At 40.6% G+C, this 16,429-nt stretch overlaps 1 protein-coding gene across 2 annotated transcripts; it reads right to left on the bottom strand.

The window, feature by feature from the left end:
* Window positions 1–778: 778 nt before the first annotated feature.
* Window positions 779–10,152, bottom strand: pnp5b (purine nucleoside phosphorylase 5b). 2 transcript variants are annotated; one of them, XM_034886916.1, is made up of 6 exons: window positions 9,939–10,152; window positions 7,530–7,693; window positions 7,238–7,341; window positions 5,619–5,794; window positions 4,265–4,455; window positions 779–1,741 (listed from the first exon to the last, which is right to left on the bottom strand). In XM_034886916.1, exons 1-6 carry the CDS (start codon window positions 9,965–9,967, stop codon window positions 1,524–1,526), a joined length of 882 nt encoding a protein of 293 aa, XP_034742807.1. In that variant the 5' UTR covers window positions 9,968–10,152; the 3' UTR covers window positions 779–1,523. The 2 variants fall into 2 exon arrangements, with proteins under 2 accessions (XP_034742807.1, XP_034742806.1); XM_034886915.1 differs by having other exon boundaries at window positions 7,530–7,700; window positions 9,940–10,028.
* Window positions 10,153–16,429: the final 6,277 nt, after the last annotated feature.

The raw sequence follows: 16,429 nt of genomic DNA, 5'->3' as shown, positions 1-16,429 counted from the left end.
GTTTTATGGTTTTTATATGGTGTATTGATGTAGCCAGAAATGTATGGTTTTGTTGATGTAACATAAGGGTGTTTGATTGATTTCCAATTAATTTTGGTTTGTCTTGTAGGAGGGGCTTCTGGTTTAAAGGAAGGAGGCAGAGGCTCCTTTGGGCAGAACAGTGTTGGCCTGGAAGGGTATGTGTCAGATAGTCCAATAGTCTGGGTCTCATATAATCTTTGTTATTGTTGTTATTGTTGTATCAGTTTGTGATGTTAATTTAAAGAGTTAGTACTTAGTTCCCTTCTTGTTGTTGTTTCCATTTTCATTTTTGATCTAGTTTTGCAACAAGTCAACCTTGCAGTACTGCACTTCATGTGTTCAGGTGAGGTAATAAATCAAATCACTAGGTGAAGAACTCCTGAGTCCATGTCTCCTCCTTCCACCATGGGGCTAAACATTACATGCCGGTACTTTTGAGTTTTGAGTCTACAATGTTGAGGGGACTAAACCTAGTGGTGAACCTCAAAGCTCCATGATACACAGTGTCCAGAACATGGCAACTTTGAGGAAAGAAAGCAAGATTACAGTTCGAGTACAGTAAAAAACTGCATTGTGGGATGTGCAAACCACTAACTTGACAAGAAGTAAATGAGACATGGGGAAAGTCGGGAGAAAGTTTGTACCTGCCTAAATGAAATAACAGGACTGAAAGTCGACTTTTCCTGAAGGTAGACTTTTAGATTGTGGTTAAAGACCCTGCATCTGTAGGCGGAAAAAAACTCCCAAAGCCACATTGTTTTAAAGTTTAGTCACTTTATTGTAAAAGTAGATCCATACTTTTAGCAGTGTTTAGTAAAGTACCTCTGAAATCACAGAGCCCAGTCTGCTATCAGTGATTAGACATGGAAGGAGATTTTGACTTTGGCCATGCAGGTTATAATCCCTTTTCACCAACTGTTCATCAAACTGTCAATATAATATTAAAGCCAATAAAAACGCCACTCAAATACAAATAGTATAAAAAGTTTAGAATATTTTACATTTCTTTTTTTACCATTATAAAATTATTATTCCCACCTTTCCACCGTAATCTCATTAAGACGTGAGCGATGTGCCGGCGTTCTACAGTAAATAATGTGAAAATGTATTCATATTAGTTATGTGATATCTGGGAATGTAAAAGAACTGAAAGGAATAATAAATAAGTATATTTAATTTAATTTTAAAAAGTATTACTTTAGAATTTACAATCAATACTGTTTCACTGAAACAGTCAGCTGAATACATTAAGACATCACAGCAGGGCATTGGTCTAAAACTTTCTAATTATTTATCTGTACACTTAAAAAATTGTAAACGTTTCTGACAAAGGAGTGTAGAAACCAGTTTCCAGGATTTTTCAAGACTAGACATAGTCAGTGGAAACAAAGCAAAGAAACTTATTTCATGTATTAAGTATTAAGTACATCTTATAACTCTCCAGCTGTTTTTAGCGTTCTAATAAGTGTGCTGTCTGGCGGAGATGGAGCTTGACAGCGGTGTCACATGTTCAGAAGGCGTTCATCCAGCCGGGCCACCATGGTGGACACCAGCTTCTCCAGGTGCTTGGCCCTCTGCCTGCCTGTCTCCAGCACTTCTTCGTGGTTGGCCTTCTCCTGGCTGTCGTAGTCCATCACCGAGCGGTTGGTGATTAGTGATAGGGCAAAGACACGCATCCCGGCGTGGTGGGCCACGATTGCCTCATGCACGGTGCTCATCCCTGCCGCAAACACAAAGAGGAGGTGAGAAGTTACGCTGCAAATATTCAATAGTAGTCAGTGTCCCTGTTAGTTATGCCTACCATTCACTAGAACAGGGGCCCTTAACGTTTTTTAGGCCAAGGACCCCTTACCTGAAAGAGAGACGTAGCAGGTACCCCCTACACCATATAAATATTGTATTTAATTGAGTTGCATAACAAACTGGGCCTAAAGAGTGGCCTAAAGCCTATACACATACCCTCTTATGGTGCCATATAACACTAAGCTATTAAAATGATTTATTCATATATCATCTTGTATTAATGTCAAACACAAAGTGAATCCATAAGCTTAACTGATGGATACCATAGTGGCTACCTTACAGGCCAGTAACAATATCAACGTTTTTGACGTTGTTGTTGTTTTAGAGAACTAGGCCGATTTACCTTTGCTAAGAATATGTTGGACTCATAATTTTGCGGGCTCCCCTGCAATGACTGAGGACCCCTTAGGGGTTGTGGACCCCCTGTTGAACATCACTGCACTAGAAGAAATATTAAAGTCTGATACCATGTCACATCCAAAGACAACCTGTCATAATGTCCCCATAGGTTTTTTGGTTACAGACTAGCAGTGGTAGAGGATGTACTGAATCTCAATACTAAGTAAAATTACAAATAACCAGAGACATATTTACTTTAGCAAAAGTAGCACAACAATGACCACCCTACTTAACTGTGCTTTAAGTATTAAAAGTAAAAGTACCTACATAACAATTTATTATCTTAATGTCTTTATTCTAATAATAAAAAAACAACAACATAATGGTCTGTGGCATTTTAATTCAGTTAGTTTTAGGTTAACGTAGTTGTGATTACCATCTGCGGCCCAGTTTACATTCTGACTTACAATTCTGGTTATCTATCAGGATGATCTGTTTTTGAAACTCGACTTTGCATTATTTCCCATGGGACAGTGAATGCTGCAGACATTTATCTAGTGAGAACACACAGGCTTGGACAAGAAGTACGTGGCTTCACAGCTGAGGAGGACGCGGAGTGTTTTTAAGATAAATATACCGATGGTATATTCACCCTATGTAAATGGCTGCTTCACATTTGACCAAGCAGAGCATCAGGAGCAGCAGCAGTAACGGGAACAGCGATATTATCATAGACAGTGAAAGAAATGGACCAACAGATCCCGTTGCTCAGGACGGAGACCAGTGAAGACTATTAGAAGCACTTTTCCGGTGAGTGCTGAACGTCACTGCGCGGCCTCCAACTGAGCATGTAGATGTGGCGTGAGCAACCTGTCTGAAAGTTGTAAGTCTTCTGGTAGCTGTGCCAAGAGAAATCTCAATCATTCCCAATCAGCAGAGACGGAGATCCTAAGTATATGTCAGGAGATAACACAGCACAGGCTACTTACTGCTAATTAAAATGCTAGTTAACATTAGTAATTAAACCTAAACAGCTAATGGAAGTCCAAACTGTCTGCAAGCTTATCCTGACAATACGGTGAATTGTCGATTATGCAACATCGCATGGTTCTGACCCAATTGTTGTTATGACCCCTATTTTTACAAAAACGTCTGCTACGGATCCATAACAATGTAATGGAGCCTTTTATACGTTGTCCTGTTTCTTTAGAAATAAATAATGGATAACTTAAGTTTTTAAACGCTTCAGATGTAAAGTTATTTGCTGTCAAAGTGATGTTAAAATGAATAGCAGGACAGCTGGCTAATGGCGGGTGAGTGCTTGGTAGCAATAAAATGGCGCCATATGAGCTACACTTTGTGGAGGTTGGCTTCCTCCCTTGGGTAGCACTGGGAGCAGTACGTCCCTGGGCAATAAAAACTATTAAAAGGTCTTGGCGTGGCCATAGTGGGATTCGTAATATTGCGACGGGTACAGGGAGATGGACGGTGCAGGAGCCGCTGCTGAAGGCTTACCTGTGGACTTTTGGTAGGGGAAAAAACTGTTGTGGTACAGTCAGACATTTGAAATGAAGGGGAAGTGTGGATTTGTTAATATATAAAGTTCAAAGGCCACATTCTAATTTGGTGGTAGTAGTATGTAGTAGTAGTATGTAGTAGTAGTATCAGTAGTGAGTAGTGAGTAGTTCTTTCAACATGCTGTTTATTGGGATTGGTCAACTGATCATACTATATACTGGTAAAGTACAAATATTTATCTGCAATTTAAATGAACTTTGTAATGCACATGTGTGCAATTTATGAGAGCATCATCCTGCTTTATACAAACTTTGCAACATAAAAACTTTGAAGTTGCTTAAATGAGAGGTTTTGAATGACTGTGACAAGTCTTTCTATGTGTTAGTCACAAGGTTAGTCACATCACACCATCTGCCCTCTGTCTAATATAACAGAACTATTGGGCACTCAGCTTGTGGTGCTCAAAGCGCCATCAAAATACAATAACTCAACAAAAATGTCTCTTTGCAGAAATCCTTTATCAAGATAATTCACAGACCTGGTTGTGACCAGTTTCATGTCACATGATGTGTGTGGAACTCACCAACAGCATCTGCACCCAGACTGTGCAGCATGCGACACTCAGCAATGGTTTCGAAGGAGGGACCTCCCAGGACGCAGTACACCCCCTCCCGCAGAAAGTTGTCGTAGCCCAGCTCTGATGCCACATCACGAGCCAACTGACGCAGCTCGCGGTCATAGGCGTCAGACATGCAGGGGAAACGGACGCCGAACCTGAGAGGGGGAGGACAGGTTGAGTCAACCACACAACTGAGCTATAAAGTACTTAGAAAATTCCCCCTAAATGACTCAGTTAACGTTAAAGCAATACACCGTGACACATTCTGAGATTGGTTATGTCCTCATGATGACAACCAAAGACAGAACTGGTGTACACTGGGCATGGAAGATATGTAATGTCCAGGTCACTCCAGCAGTTCATGGATTTGAAAATAAACTCTGACGTTAGATGATCTGACATTACACAGACTTTTGCTCAGAAGCTACAAGACACGTTAACCCTTGTGTTGTCTTTCCATCAAATTGAAAATCAACACTTTTGTTATCATTGTTTTTATCTTCTTCCTACATTTTTGTCCCTTTTTTATACACTTTTGACACTTTTTTTTAAATTTTTGTCACTTTTGACGTGTAACACTACATAACTCTAACTTATTAACTTTGGTTTTAGAGTTATGTATGGTCAAACCTCATGTATAGGAAATTTAGAGTTAGAAAAGCAGAAATTTTTGAATAATTTAGACTAAAATTAAAGGAATATATGTTGATGGATAATCAGACTGGAATATGTCAACTTTTACTCAATACTATTTAAAAAACACTTCAATGTTTTTTTTCCAAATGCTATAAAATTGAATAAGACGCCCCAAAATTAATGATAGTAGAGATTTGTACTTGCCAAAGACCAAGGGGGGTCAATCGTGTTATTTTGGATGACACTGATACAGGAAAACGGGTCAATTTGACCCGAGGACAACATGAGGGTTAAAGAGTTTTGATGCGTGTTAAAGCCTCCGGCCAGCAAGGAACAATAGGAACTTTTGTTAACACTGACATCAGCTTATCGTCGCTCCAGGGCTGAAGTCTGGCAGTTTTGTGTGGGAGGGGAAAAAAAGAATAAAATATAGTGGGGGAGGGGGAAAACTGGGTAAAGCTTAGCCATTTAAAAAAAACGACTGAGTCAGAAAGGAGATACTCATATGATAACTACTTTTTGATTTGATGATCCATTTAAAACATTCCAGGCCAAATAATGTGAAAAACCTTTGCACATGATGTGGAAATACTGGTTGTTTTACGCATTAAACACGTCAACTTTGAATGTAAAGTATTAACCAAATGAAGCCTCAATATTAACAGTATCAGCCTCCACCTACCTGTCATCATTTGGTCCAGCCAGCGGGTTGATTCCAGCGAACCCCGGCATGTTGATGTGGTCCTTGAGGATCATGACGTCTCCCACTTTGTAGTCCTGGTTGAGGCCTCCAGCCGCGTTGGTCAGGATGATCGTCTCCACGCCCATCAGCTTGAAGACACGCATGGGCAGCGTAATCTGGAGAACACAAGGTAAGGTGAGAAACCCTTGGACACACTAATATGAATAAAATGACTGCTAGGGTTAGGGCTTTAATGCTGTGTAAATATAAGAATCACTTGCAGGCCAACTGCACAAACCTTGCTTGACACAAAGATAAGGGGACAGAATCCAAAGTGCTTGTTTTTCAAAAGCATGTGTTAAACTCAAGGCTCTCGCAAATTTTAAACTGGCCCGCATATCAATTTAGGTTCCCAACTAATGTTGGCCACACTGGTTGTACACCACACCAAAGAGACAGGAATTGTTTTTCGCAGTGTAATTAAAAGCAGAATTTGACTCGGCATATAGAAAAGCTACATGAGGCATGCAATTATACAGTCAAAGATATCTTAATTAACCACATAACTACATGTCTGGCCCTTTTTGAGATTCTCATTTCCAGTGTGGCCCTTAGTTAAATTGAGTTTGTCACAGCTGCGGAAAAGGGAGGGAACATATCTGCTAGTAAACCTGCACGTCACGTAGTACAGGCAGTACACAGAGCATCACACAATGTCAGTGATGAGAAGATCTTTGCAGGTTTACTGCACTGGATTAATAACATTTGTTATCGTGATTATGATTTCTGCTCCCAATGATCACAAAAATTGAATAATTGAGAAAAACAATTATTTAGCTCATTACATTCATTTATCTTTTTCCACTGTTTAAGTTACTTGCAACATTTTTCCAGAAGTCAATGGGTAATCGTGTTAAATTATCGTGATTTCAAGATTCATCACAATAATCGTGATCATATTTTTTCCCATAATCGAACAGCTCTAGGCTGAGTTAAAAAACAACGTTTTGGGCGCCCGGCGCCCATGTCACTTGCCCCTCTCTCTCTTTCATCTCTTCAGCTGTCCTGTCAATTAAAGGCTATCTTGTTTTGTTTGAAAATACTTTGAACTTCAACAAGAAGTAACGTCCCTCAACATCGCTTAGAGCACCCTTAAATTACCCGACAATACAGAGGCCTACAAGTCCAGCTAAAAGTGACAGATTGACACAACTGTTTGCATCATTTTCACTTTCTAAAATGTGATGATTTTTCTGCATTGAGTACTTATACTTTTAATACTTTTAAGCACATTATCCTGGTGATACTGAGATACTTTTACTAACGTAACATTGTCAATGCAAGACTTTTACGTGTAACAGAGTATTTTTACAGTGTGGTATTGTGTTTATGTCGCCGTCATATCCAAGCTAAATTTGTATTGCAACGGAAATTTCCCTTAAACAAATTTGTTTCTGGAATCGATTTGGAAATCAAATTGGGACCTTGTAAATCAGAATTAAATTGATTCAGGTAATCAGTGACAACACCCAGTCCTAGTTCTTTCACTAAGGTAAAAGATGTGAATACTTGTTCCACCACTGCTAAACTTTAACATATGACTGGTAATCTTTTCTCACCTTCTGGATGGAGTAGCCCTCGTACAGGTGGAACCTGCCCTGCATGCAAACACATGGCTTCCCTTTAAGAGTTCCAAACACCAGCTGGCCAGCATGACCATGCACTGCAACACACACACACACACACACACACACACACACACACACACACACACACACACACACACACACACACACACACACACACACACACACACAAACACACACACTTAGTTAGCCACCCATTGCATTTGCTTAGAGCCCATAGACATGTTAACAGCTGTTTTTCCAGAAAGCTGCCAACTGTGCATACCTGTGCTCCGGGGGAAGTTGGGAATGTCACAGTATTTGAAGACCTGTGGGTCCTTGATCATCTCAGCCAGTCCCCCCAAACCTGAACCACAGACAATTCCCACAGTGGGCCGCACCTGTATGCTGGACAGCAGCCAATCAGCTGTGGTCCGACACTCCTCGTAGCTTTCAATGAGAGAGTCAGAAAAACAAAGATCAGTCACCTATGTACTAAGCCTGATGTGTTGGGTGTTGCTTTTCGATTTAAAACTCCTGAAAAATATCATCGACATCATACACACATCGTACACTGTTACACAATGTAAACACAGCGGCATTCCTTATTTACCCCCTCCGTCTCTGTGTGCACGTTGTGCTGCATTCAGGTACAAGGAAATAAACAGAAACATCTGATTTAACAGAAGGCGCGCACACACACACACACATACAAAGAATAGACACACTCCGACACCGTAAACCATAGCCCATATTATGTAATAAATATGTATATTATTATGCCAACAATGCGATGAAGCACATGTGAGGGCTCCACTGTAAAATCTATCCATCCCTTTGGAACTCAATCCATCTTTAAGCCTTCATACACATATTAACAAGTTTAGAAACTCTTTTCTTTGCTAATAAAACAAAATCATTACACAAGTTAGACAAATCCATACAAACAACATAATAATAAATGCTAGCATTAATACAATACTAACAAAAACCTACTTTGAAAGATCATTTGTGTAGTGTGGCTAAGAAACATGACCCATAACATAGGTGCTACATATTTACACCTTTAGGTTACTTGGTGTAACTTGTGAGTGTGTGTGCGTGTGTGTGGAAGCATAAAATGGAAATTCTCAAAATTGTAGGCCTACTGTAATTGAGTAGATGTGCTTAGTTTTGTATCTTGTGTTTTGTATCTTTTTCTTTGGCGTCGGCATATCCTATAAGTACAGTGGCAGTCATCCCGGGCTGTCTTGCAACGTTCGGGGCATCGTGCAGTAAAGCCATATAACGTGTCACAAAGTGTAAAAATAAAAGCCACAGCAGCAGAAGAGAAGCCACCTCTGTGAGTAATAAGGCGTCAGTGACCCCCCCATGCTGCTGTATGGGAGTCAGTTATGGACCACCTACAGCAGGCACCTGGGAACCCTGGAGCAACATCATCTAAAGATATTTAACCCCTATGTTGTCTTCCCGTCAAAATTGAACATCAACACTTTTGACGCTTTTTTTCAATGTTTTTCACTATAAAAAAAACCTTTAACACTAACTTATTAACTTTAGTTTAACAGATATTTTTTGATTTGATGGTCAATACATTTTAAAGGACATTATACATAATATTTGAATGTTAAAAGCAGAATTAGGAATTATTTAGACTGAATTAAAAAGGAAAGTATGTAAACCTTTACTCAATGCTAATTTAAAAGCATTTAAAAAACATTTTTTAAATACCGTAAAAATTAAAATTAAAATGAAAACGGGTGAATTTGACCCGAGGACAACATGAGGGCTAAGGAAGATTCTAAGGATCAACTGGGAGGACAGACGTACCAACATGGACATTTCGATGGACTGCCATGTTATTCGCATGTCCAACACTTGTCTCCCTCAAACAGATCCTGGGCTATACTCCCAATTGAAGGCGAACATTGCGTGTCCCCAGTGGTCCAAAAAAACGCTTCAAGGATAGCTACAAGTTTAAAATTCCAGTAAGCAACTGGCGTTTGGACAGGCGTTGGACAAGCGTTGGACAGGCTGGAAGACAACTGCGCAGGACTGTGTGCCATGAAATGTCGCGGAGACAAAGCGACAGCATCGCAAGGATAAAGAGAAACAGGCTGCTCTACCTCTCACCACCTCCACTATCCCATGGCCTCACTGCACCATAATACGTGTAGGCTACCCACTAGAAGACCACCCCACGGAGAGGACAGCCATCCTTGCCGATTATGAGACGTGACGTCATGGCGGAGCCACGCGCCAAGTTGGGGTTTTCCGTCCCATCGGTGAGCAAAGCTTTCCGCGCTTTACAAGAGTCGTCAATTCCACGGAGCTCCCACGCCATTAAAAAGATCAAAGGATTGAGCCGCATCCTCACGAGCGTTTCATCCGCGCGCTCCTCAGTCCGTTTTTAATTTACTTAAGTCTAGCAGTTTATATCAGTTTTTTTACAGCAGTATGTAATCATAGCCTGAGTGTGTCTGTGTCTCTGGTATTTGGGGGAAATGTAGCTACATTTAAAGGGATTTAATTTCAAGTTTTACAGCCTCCACATGTTGTAACATGAGCGATGGAGCCCCTATGACGTAGGCTATGCCTATCACAGCAAAATTATCATAGGCTACATGTTATAACAGTAGGCTATGCTAGCTTTCTAATATGGTAGCTATAGTAGCCTAAATACGTATGTACTCACCCAGACACAATCTCGGAAAAGGACAGCATGGTGAAACGTGATGCAGGGTCAGCAGGTTGTTCCACGTTGAACTGAGCCGGTGGATGTATTCAGAAGCGGTCTATGCGGGCTTCCTGATGGAGGGACCAGTTTTTAGGTTCACTAGATCCCCACCCATAAGTCGACACATCCCCTTCACGTCACAGCCCTGCAGAGGCTCTGATTGGTCGAAATGCAGGCGTTGTTGGGATGTGCTTCAGATGCGCTCGTGTTCACCATAGTGAACACACACCCAACACTAACCAATCATGTGTTCACCCACCCTCCCCCAGCACACACACACACACACACACACACACACACACACACACACACACACACACACACACACACACTCACACACACACACGCACACAAACCGGAACACGTTTTTAAAGGCATATGGCACCTTTCAAACACAGCAAATAGCAAAGAAAAAGCGATAGAATGGCATTTAAAACAATAACCCAAAACAGAATAATACCAATAATCTAATTAAATAATGATGTAATAAAAAAAGATAAAACACATGAGTTCTTATCTAAATTTAAGCCAAAGAGTTCCTATAAAATGCGTAGTAAAATGAAAAGAGGATCACTCTGAATCAGACTTACACAAACTGACACAAGAGATGAATGTGTTCTACCTCATTCATGTTTTAACTGCTGTCAAATTTGGTGCGCATTGCAAAGTTATAGTTGCAAAGATTTGAGTAAAATATGCAGTTTGAAATGATTTCAGCTGAGAAAAACACATAGGCTACTAACACTCAAAACCCTCAGTTAGGCTACAGGCTATGCATCAAATTTCAATGAAACAATCATTGTGTCATCAATATTAATAAATCTCTCTCTCTCTCTCTCTCTCTTTCAGTTTCATGTTAAATCTGTTTATTGATCCCCAATGGGGAAATTACAATTTACACTCTGTGTCCACACTTGTCCTCGACTACACACACATGCCAGAATCTGCACATGCACTAATGAAGAGATGTCAGAGTGAGTGGACTGCCAGCTGAAACCAGCGCCCTGGACGGTTGGGGGGTATGGTGCCTTGCTCAACAGCACCTGGCAGTGCCCTGGAGGTGAAGTAGCTTCTCTCCAGCCACCAATCCACACTCCCTACTTATTGGTCCACACAGGACTTGAACCAGTGACCTTCCGTTCCAACCCAACTCCCAATGGACTGAGCTACTGCCTCCCCACTGTGGCTTTATTGGCATGAGAAAAAAATACATCAGTGTTGCTAAAGCAAGAGAACAGACATACATGCAAACAGCAACATTGAGTAACTACATCTGATATAATAATACAAGAAAACAGGATACTTATGATTTAATTGTAGATACAATTATTACAACTCTCTCTCTCTTTCTCTCTCTCTCTCTCTCTCTCTCTCTCTCTCTCTCTCTCTCTTGCACACACACACACACACACACACACACACACACACACACACACACACACACACACACACACACACACAAATGGTCCGGCTGTTAAAGGGCCAGGTGGGTAGTTCACTACCATGAGTCCATGACGCCAGTGTCTGATTTTTCCACATTATCATTTTGATATTTAGCATTTTCCAGAAGACCCAAGCAGCTATTTAAATAGTTTATTTATTATAAGAAATATTGGAAATTTTCTCAATACATACAAAAATACACTTCATCCTTCAGTTTATCACAAACATTAAAAATGACCATATTCAGAGATTCATGGTTTATACTTGAGTAAAAAGATGTACTATATTTTCCTTTGGGATAGTAGTGGAGAAATCAAATAATATGTAATTAATTGGAAATACTCATGTAAAGTACCTTGAATTTGTACAGTTTTAAAGCCAAATGTACTTAGTTACATTCCACTACTGGGTTAAATGTAGATGTTCTCTTGTTTTGCTATTTTACAGATGAGACTCTGAATGAATCAGGTTGTTCCTCGCTCTGTCAGGATGTACCTGTTGTGTTGGTTTTGTGTTATATAATTAACCCCTCCGGTGCAGCTGTAGGCCTACTGTTTGTGAGATGGCCTAGAACACATACTGGAGAAGGGCGTCTTCCCTGAAACATCCGTGTGGTAATAACGTGTTTATTGCAGGTTTGGGACTTATTGCCTTTGTAAATCAAACTACCCAACAGTATATAAAGGAGATAAAGTCAGCACAACTTTAAACATCTACAGTGGTAATATGCAACAAACACATTGATGCAGCATTGATATCAATCCAGAAACATAATAACTGTGACAGGGAACATTTTGCAGGATGATTACTTCTAGCCTACCTTTGATCCTTTAAGTAAAGCAGCTGAAGTTATTTACTTACAAAGTGTTGATACTTTTACGAAGTAAAGGATCTGAATACTTTTTCCACCATTGGATCAGACCAGTGTTGTAGTCGAGTTGCAGGCGAGTTCCCAGTGTTCAAGTCCAAGTCCAATTCCGAGTCTGAGTCACTCGAGAAGAGTCTCAAGTCCAGAGACTTGCAACTCGAGTCAGAGTCAAGGACCCGAGTACACCATCACTACACTCCTTTACTCTACACATAAAAGTACTATGAAACTTCATCCAACTTCCAAGTCCTGTTTCATGAATGGTCAAGTCCAAGTCATCAGTGCACAAGTCCAAGTTGAGTCCAAAGAATAGGAACTCGAGTCCAGTATTTGAGTACTGCATCACTGCTTCAGACAAGCACAACCTTTTCAGCACTGTTCAGCAGTGAGCTTGAAAGTCTGCAGTCTGTGAGCAGCAACACTACAGAGAAGCCAAAAACATGACATACCAGACACTAACCCTAACACTACACATACTAATTATGGTTAGACTAAAGATTCAGTGTTTACAGACAGTAAAAAGGCAAAGTTTGTCGTCAGGCCTGAAGGGAACGGCTGTACGTGGTTAAATTCATTCACTTGGGAGTGTGAAAGTGCTCAACACATTTGTAGTGGGCCACATAATTTAGGAGATAAGTGTAGGTTGGACATACTGGGTTTGTTCTCCGAGCATTGCTGAGTAGATTGATTGCATTTTAGCCTGATGGTGATATAAGTAAAAACATGAAGATTTATTCTTTTGAGGTCATGACTGTTTACAGGAAATGCCCCAGAAGAAGTCTGGCCGTTGGTGTACAACATCTGATCATTCGTCATAGTTTTTGACTAAGTGTCAAAATGTTGTTAAGTAAAATATTATCAAAAATAGTATCAAAACTAAAATTGGGAGTACATAATGATCTCTGTCAGCATTAAGTCGTTCTTTTATGTAATATCTATCTATAAATTACAGGAATGTCTGTCTGTCTGTCTCAAACCGTTAATGCGATTGATTTCAGACTTGCGATTGATTTCAGACTTGACATGTGTCTTGCTACGGGCATGACTAAGTGCAGTGAAATGCAAAAGATATGGTTAAATAGTGATTTGCAATGCGATTAAATAACCGGGCAGATTCATCACTTTTCATCAGACTCACCCTGGTCGGGTTAAGTACGTCGCCAAAATACTACCACAAATCCCCTACTTCCCCGTTAACCGTCATCCACTAAACCTGTAGCCTGTGGAATTTAACACCTCTGCTGAAATTTTGTTAAATTTATGTTAATGTTAACGATCAGACACGAGATCACAAGTTCTCTCTCTCTCTCTCACACACACACACAAGTTCCGGTTCTGGTGGTTGATTAACGGAGAGATGTGCTGATTAGCTCTAAGAAAGGGCCAGGTACTGCCATGAGTCCATAACGCTAATGTCTGATTACTTCACATTGTCATTGTGATATTTTGTGATTACATTCGGAATCTGCAGTGTTCTCAGGTAAATACAGTCGAGTATTACAATAGTCTTCCTCTGATGCAGAAGAAGCCTACACTGTAAGTCTGTAGGCCTAGTAGCTATACAGTGGAGTGGCATGTTATGTAAGTGGTTTGGGGTTTTTCTGTAAGTCATTTTGGTATGATTGGGGTTTAAGGAATTCTACAAGCAACAATACCACAGGCAAAGTAAGCATTCAATTCCAAACAGGCACATTTTCAATGGCAACTGCACTAGTTATTATTGATGATGGCTGAGGTGGGGACATTTTGTGTGTATTGTCTGTGTGTGTGTGTGTGTGTGTGTGTGTGTGTGTGTGTGTGTGAGAGAGAGAGAGAGAGAGAGAGAGAGAGAGAGAGAGAGAGAGAGAGCAGCACAGAGCAGCCAGTGTTCTGGTTACAAACTGTTATGTAACTGTTGATTTGCATTCACACAGTTGTTAGGGGGGTTCATACTGGAGTGTCAGCCAAACTTGCCGTCTCTCCCTGCATACTAATAACAAGGGGAAGAGATTTGCATTGATTAAAAAAACATGAGCATATACAAGTTTTAGTTTCTTTGCTCAGTTTCGCCCTAAGGAAAAAGTTTGTGTTTGTCCTTTAGAGTTTCCAGAAACACCTTGCAAGTTTAATGTAAGGCCTACTCATCGTTACATTACATCTCATGTCCTTTAGCTAACACTTTTTGTTGAAAATGACTTACAATTGCGCCCCGATCATATCACTTGTCTGCTGTACAACTTTCTTATTGGCTACATTAGCCCTAATACATAACCTGGACTATGGTCATACCATCTACATCTTTTAACTTAATCCCTGTTACATAATGTTCTTATTCTTATTCAGTTAGTCAGTTTATAGGCTATGTTTATATTTTATAGTTCACATTTTCACTACCATTACACACAGTCTACAATAGTATCTCACCTTATCATGGTCATTGCATTTCTGTGAGTTATTTTTAATTTTATATATGTATGATATACTATGTGTATATGTGTTTGTTGTGTTATGGTTGTCTTTCTACTGGATGCCGTATGGATTAAATCTATCTATCTATCTATATATGTCAGCAGTTGCACGCCTGTGGAGCAACAAGGGGTTATGTGCCTTGCTCAGGGACACATTGGCTGAGGTATCGCAGTGGGACTTGAACCCAGATCTCCCACACCAAATCCATGTGTCATTTCCACTGCACCATCACCACCACCACTGTCTTATTGCCATGTTTCTTTTTCTTTCCTGCACATTGTACATCTATCTGATGAGTGTCGTAGTAATATACAAAATCATATTTTACGTCTTAATTGCAGTTCCAGTTCCAGTGCATAATAAGAAATCAAACAACAGTTTTACCTTCTTTCATGCAGTTTCTAAGCTACCAATTGAACTAGAAGCCATTTTCCTCCCTGGTTTCTGTGTACGGTGGTGTGCACACAGATACAAGTCTTAAGGAGGAAGCAATTTAACCATATTGTCAAGAAACAAACTGGACCATCTTATTGTGTTGTACCATCTGAACGTCTATACAGGCCTATATGCATTGATTTTTTCAATTGACTTTAAACAAAGTGGTTCTAGAGATGGCGCTTTTGGTTGGTTGAGGGTCTGTCAGTCCATTACTTCAGACTGAAATATCTCGACTAGTATGACGACACTACAATGGTTGGACTCATCTCAAAGGGAGACAAGGCAGCCTACAGAGAGGAGGTCCTGAACTTGGCAGCTTGGTGCTCGGAGAACAACCTGGCTCTGAACACCAAGAAACCCAAGGAGATCATCGTCGACTTCAGGAAGAACAGCACCGACCTAGCCCCCCTGTACATCAACGGCACCTCATCTCCGCTGACATCTCCTGGACAGGCAACACACAGCGGCCATCAAGAAGGCCCAATAGTGGCTACACTTCTTGAGGGTCCTCAGAAGGTACAACCTGGACTCAAACCTGCTGCTTATCTTCTACCGCTCGTCCATCGAGAGTCTGCTGACGTACTGCATCGCAGTAGGATACGGCAACTGCACCGGGCAGACAGGGAGAGGCTGCAGAGGGTTGTAAGGTCAGCACAAAAGCTCATTGGCCGCCCTCTCCCCTCCCTGATGGACAGCTACACCTCCCGCTGCCTCAGCAGAACAGAGAACATCACCAAGGACAGCACTCAACTGGGCTCTGTTCTGTTTGACCTGTTGCCCTCAGGAAGGCCCTACAGGTGCATCAGAGCATGGACTAACAGACTCAAGAACAGGTTCTTCCCAAAAGCCATAACCACCCTGAACTCACACATGCACTGACATCACTCCAAAGCCTACCCCCGGCCCTCGGACTTTCTTCTTCCACCTATTGTTCAATACTGATATACAATACCTAAAAGGACACTGGAATTATGTATATATTATGCAGATGTATTTAATATTTAACCATTATATTTCATTACTGTGCAATATTTATTTATTTATTATCAGTACTTAACCATTTCTGACTGAACAGCTGATCAACCTCGGACTGAGTTTTTTTGTGGAAGGAATGGTAATTGTTTTGTAACATGTTTTACTCCCTACATCTTAAAAGAATCTAGGCTGTATTTGTATTTGCTAACTTTTCATAACAGTTTTTTGTGACTGTTATTGCCACTCTTGATTCTAACCCCCACCGGCCCGTCAGACA

Source organism: Etheostoma cragini, chromosome 12 (genome assembly GCF_013103735.1).
Source record: "Etheostoma cragini isolate CJK2018 chromosome 12, CSU_Ecrag_1.0, whole genome shotgun sequence".
NCBI lineage: Eukaryota > Metazoa > Chordata > Actinopteri > Perciformes > Percidae > Etheostoma > Etheostoma cragini.
Note: the sequence above shows the minus strand (reverse complement) of the source record. Positions and strands in the feature narration are given on the sequence as shown.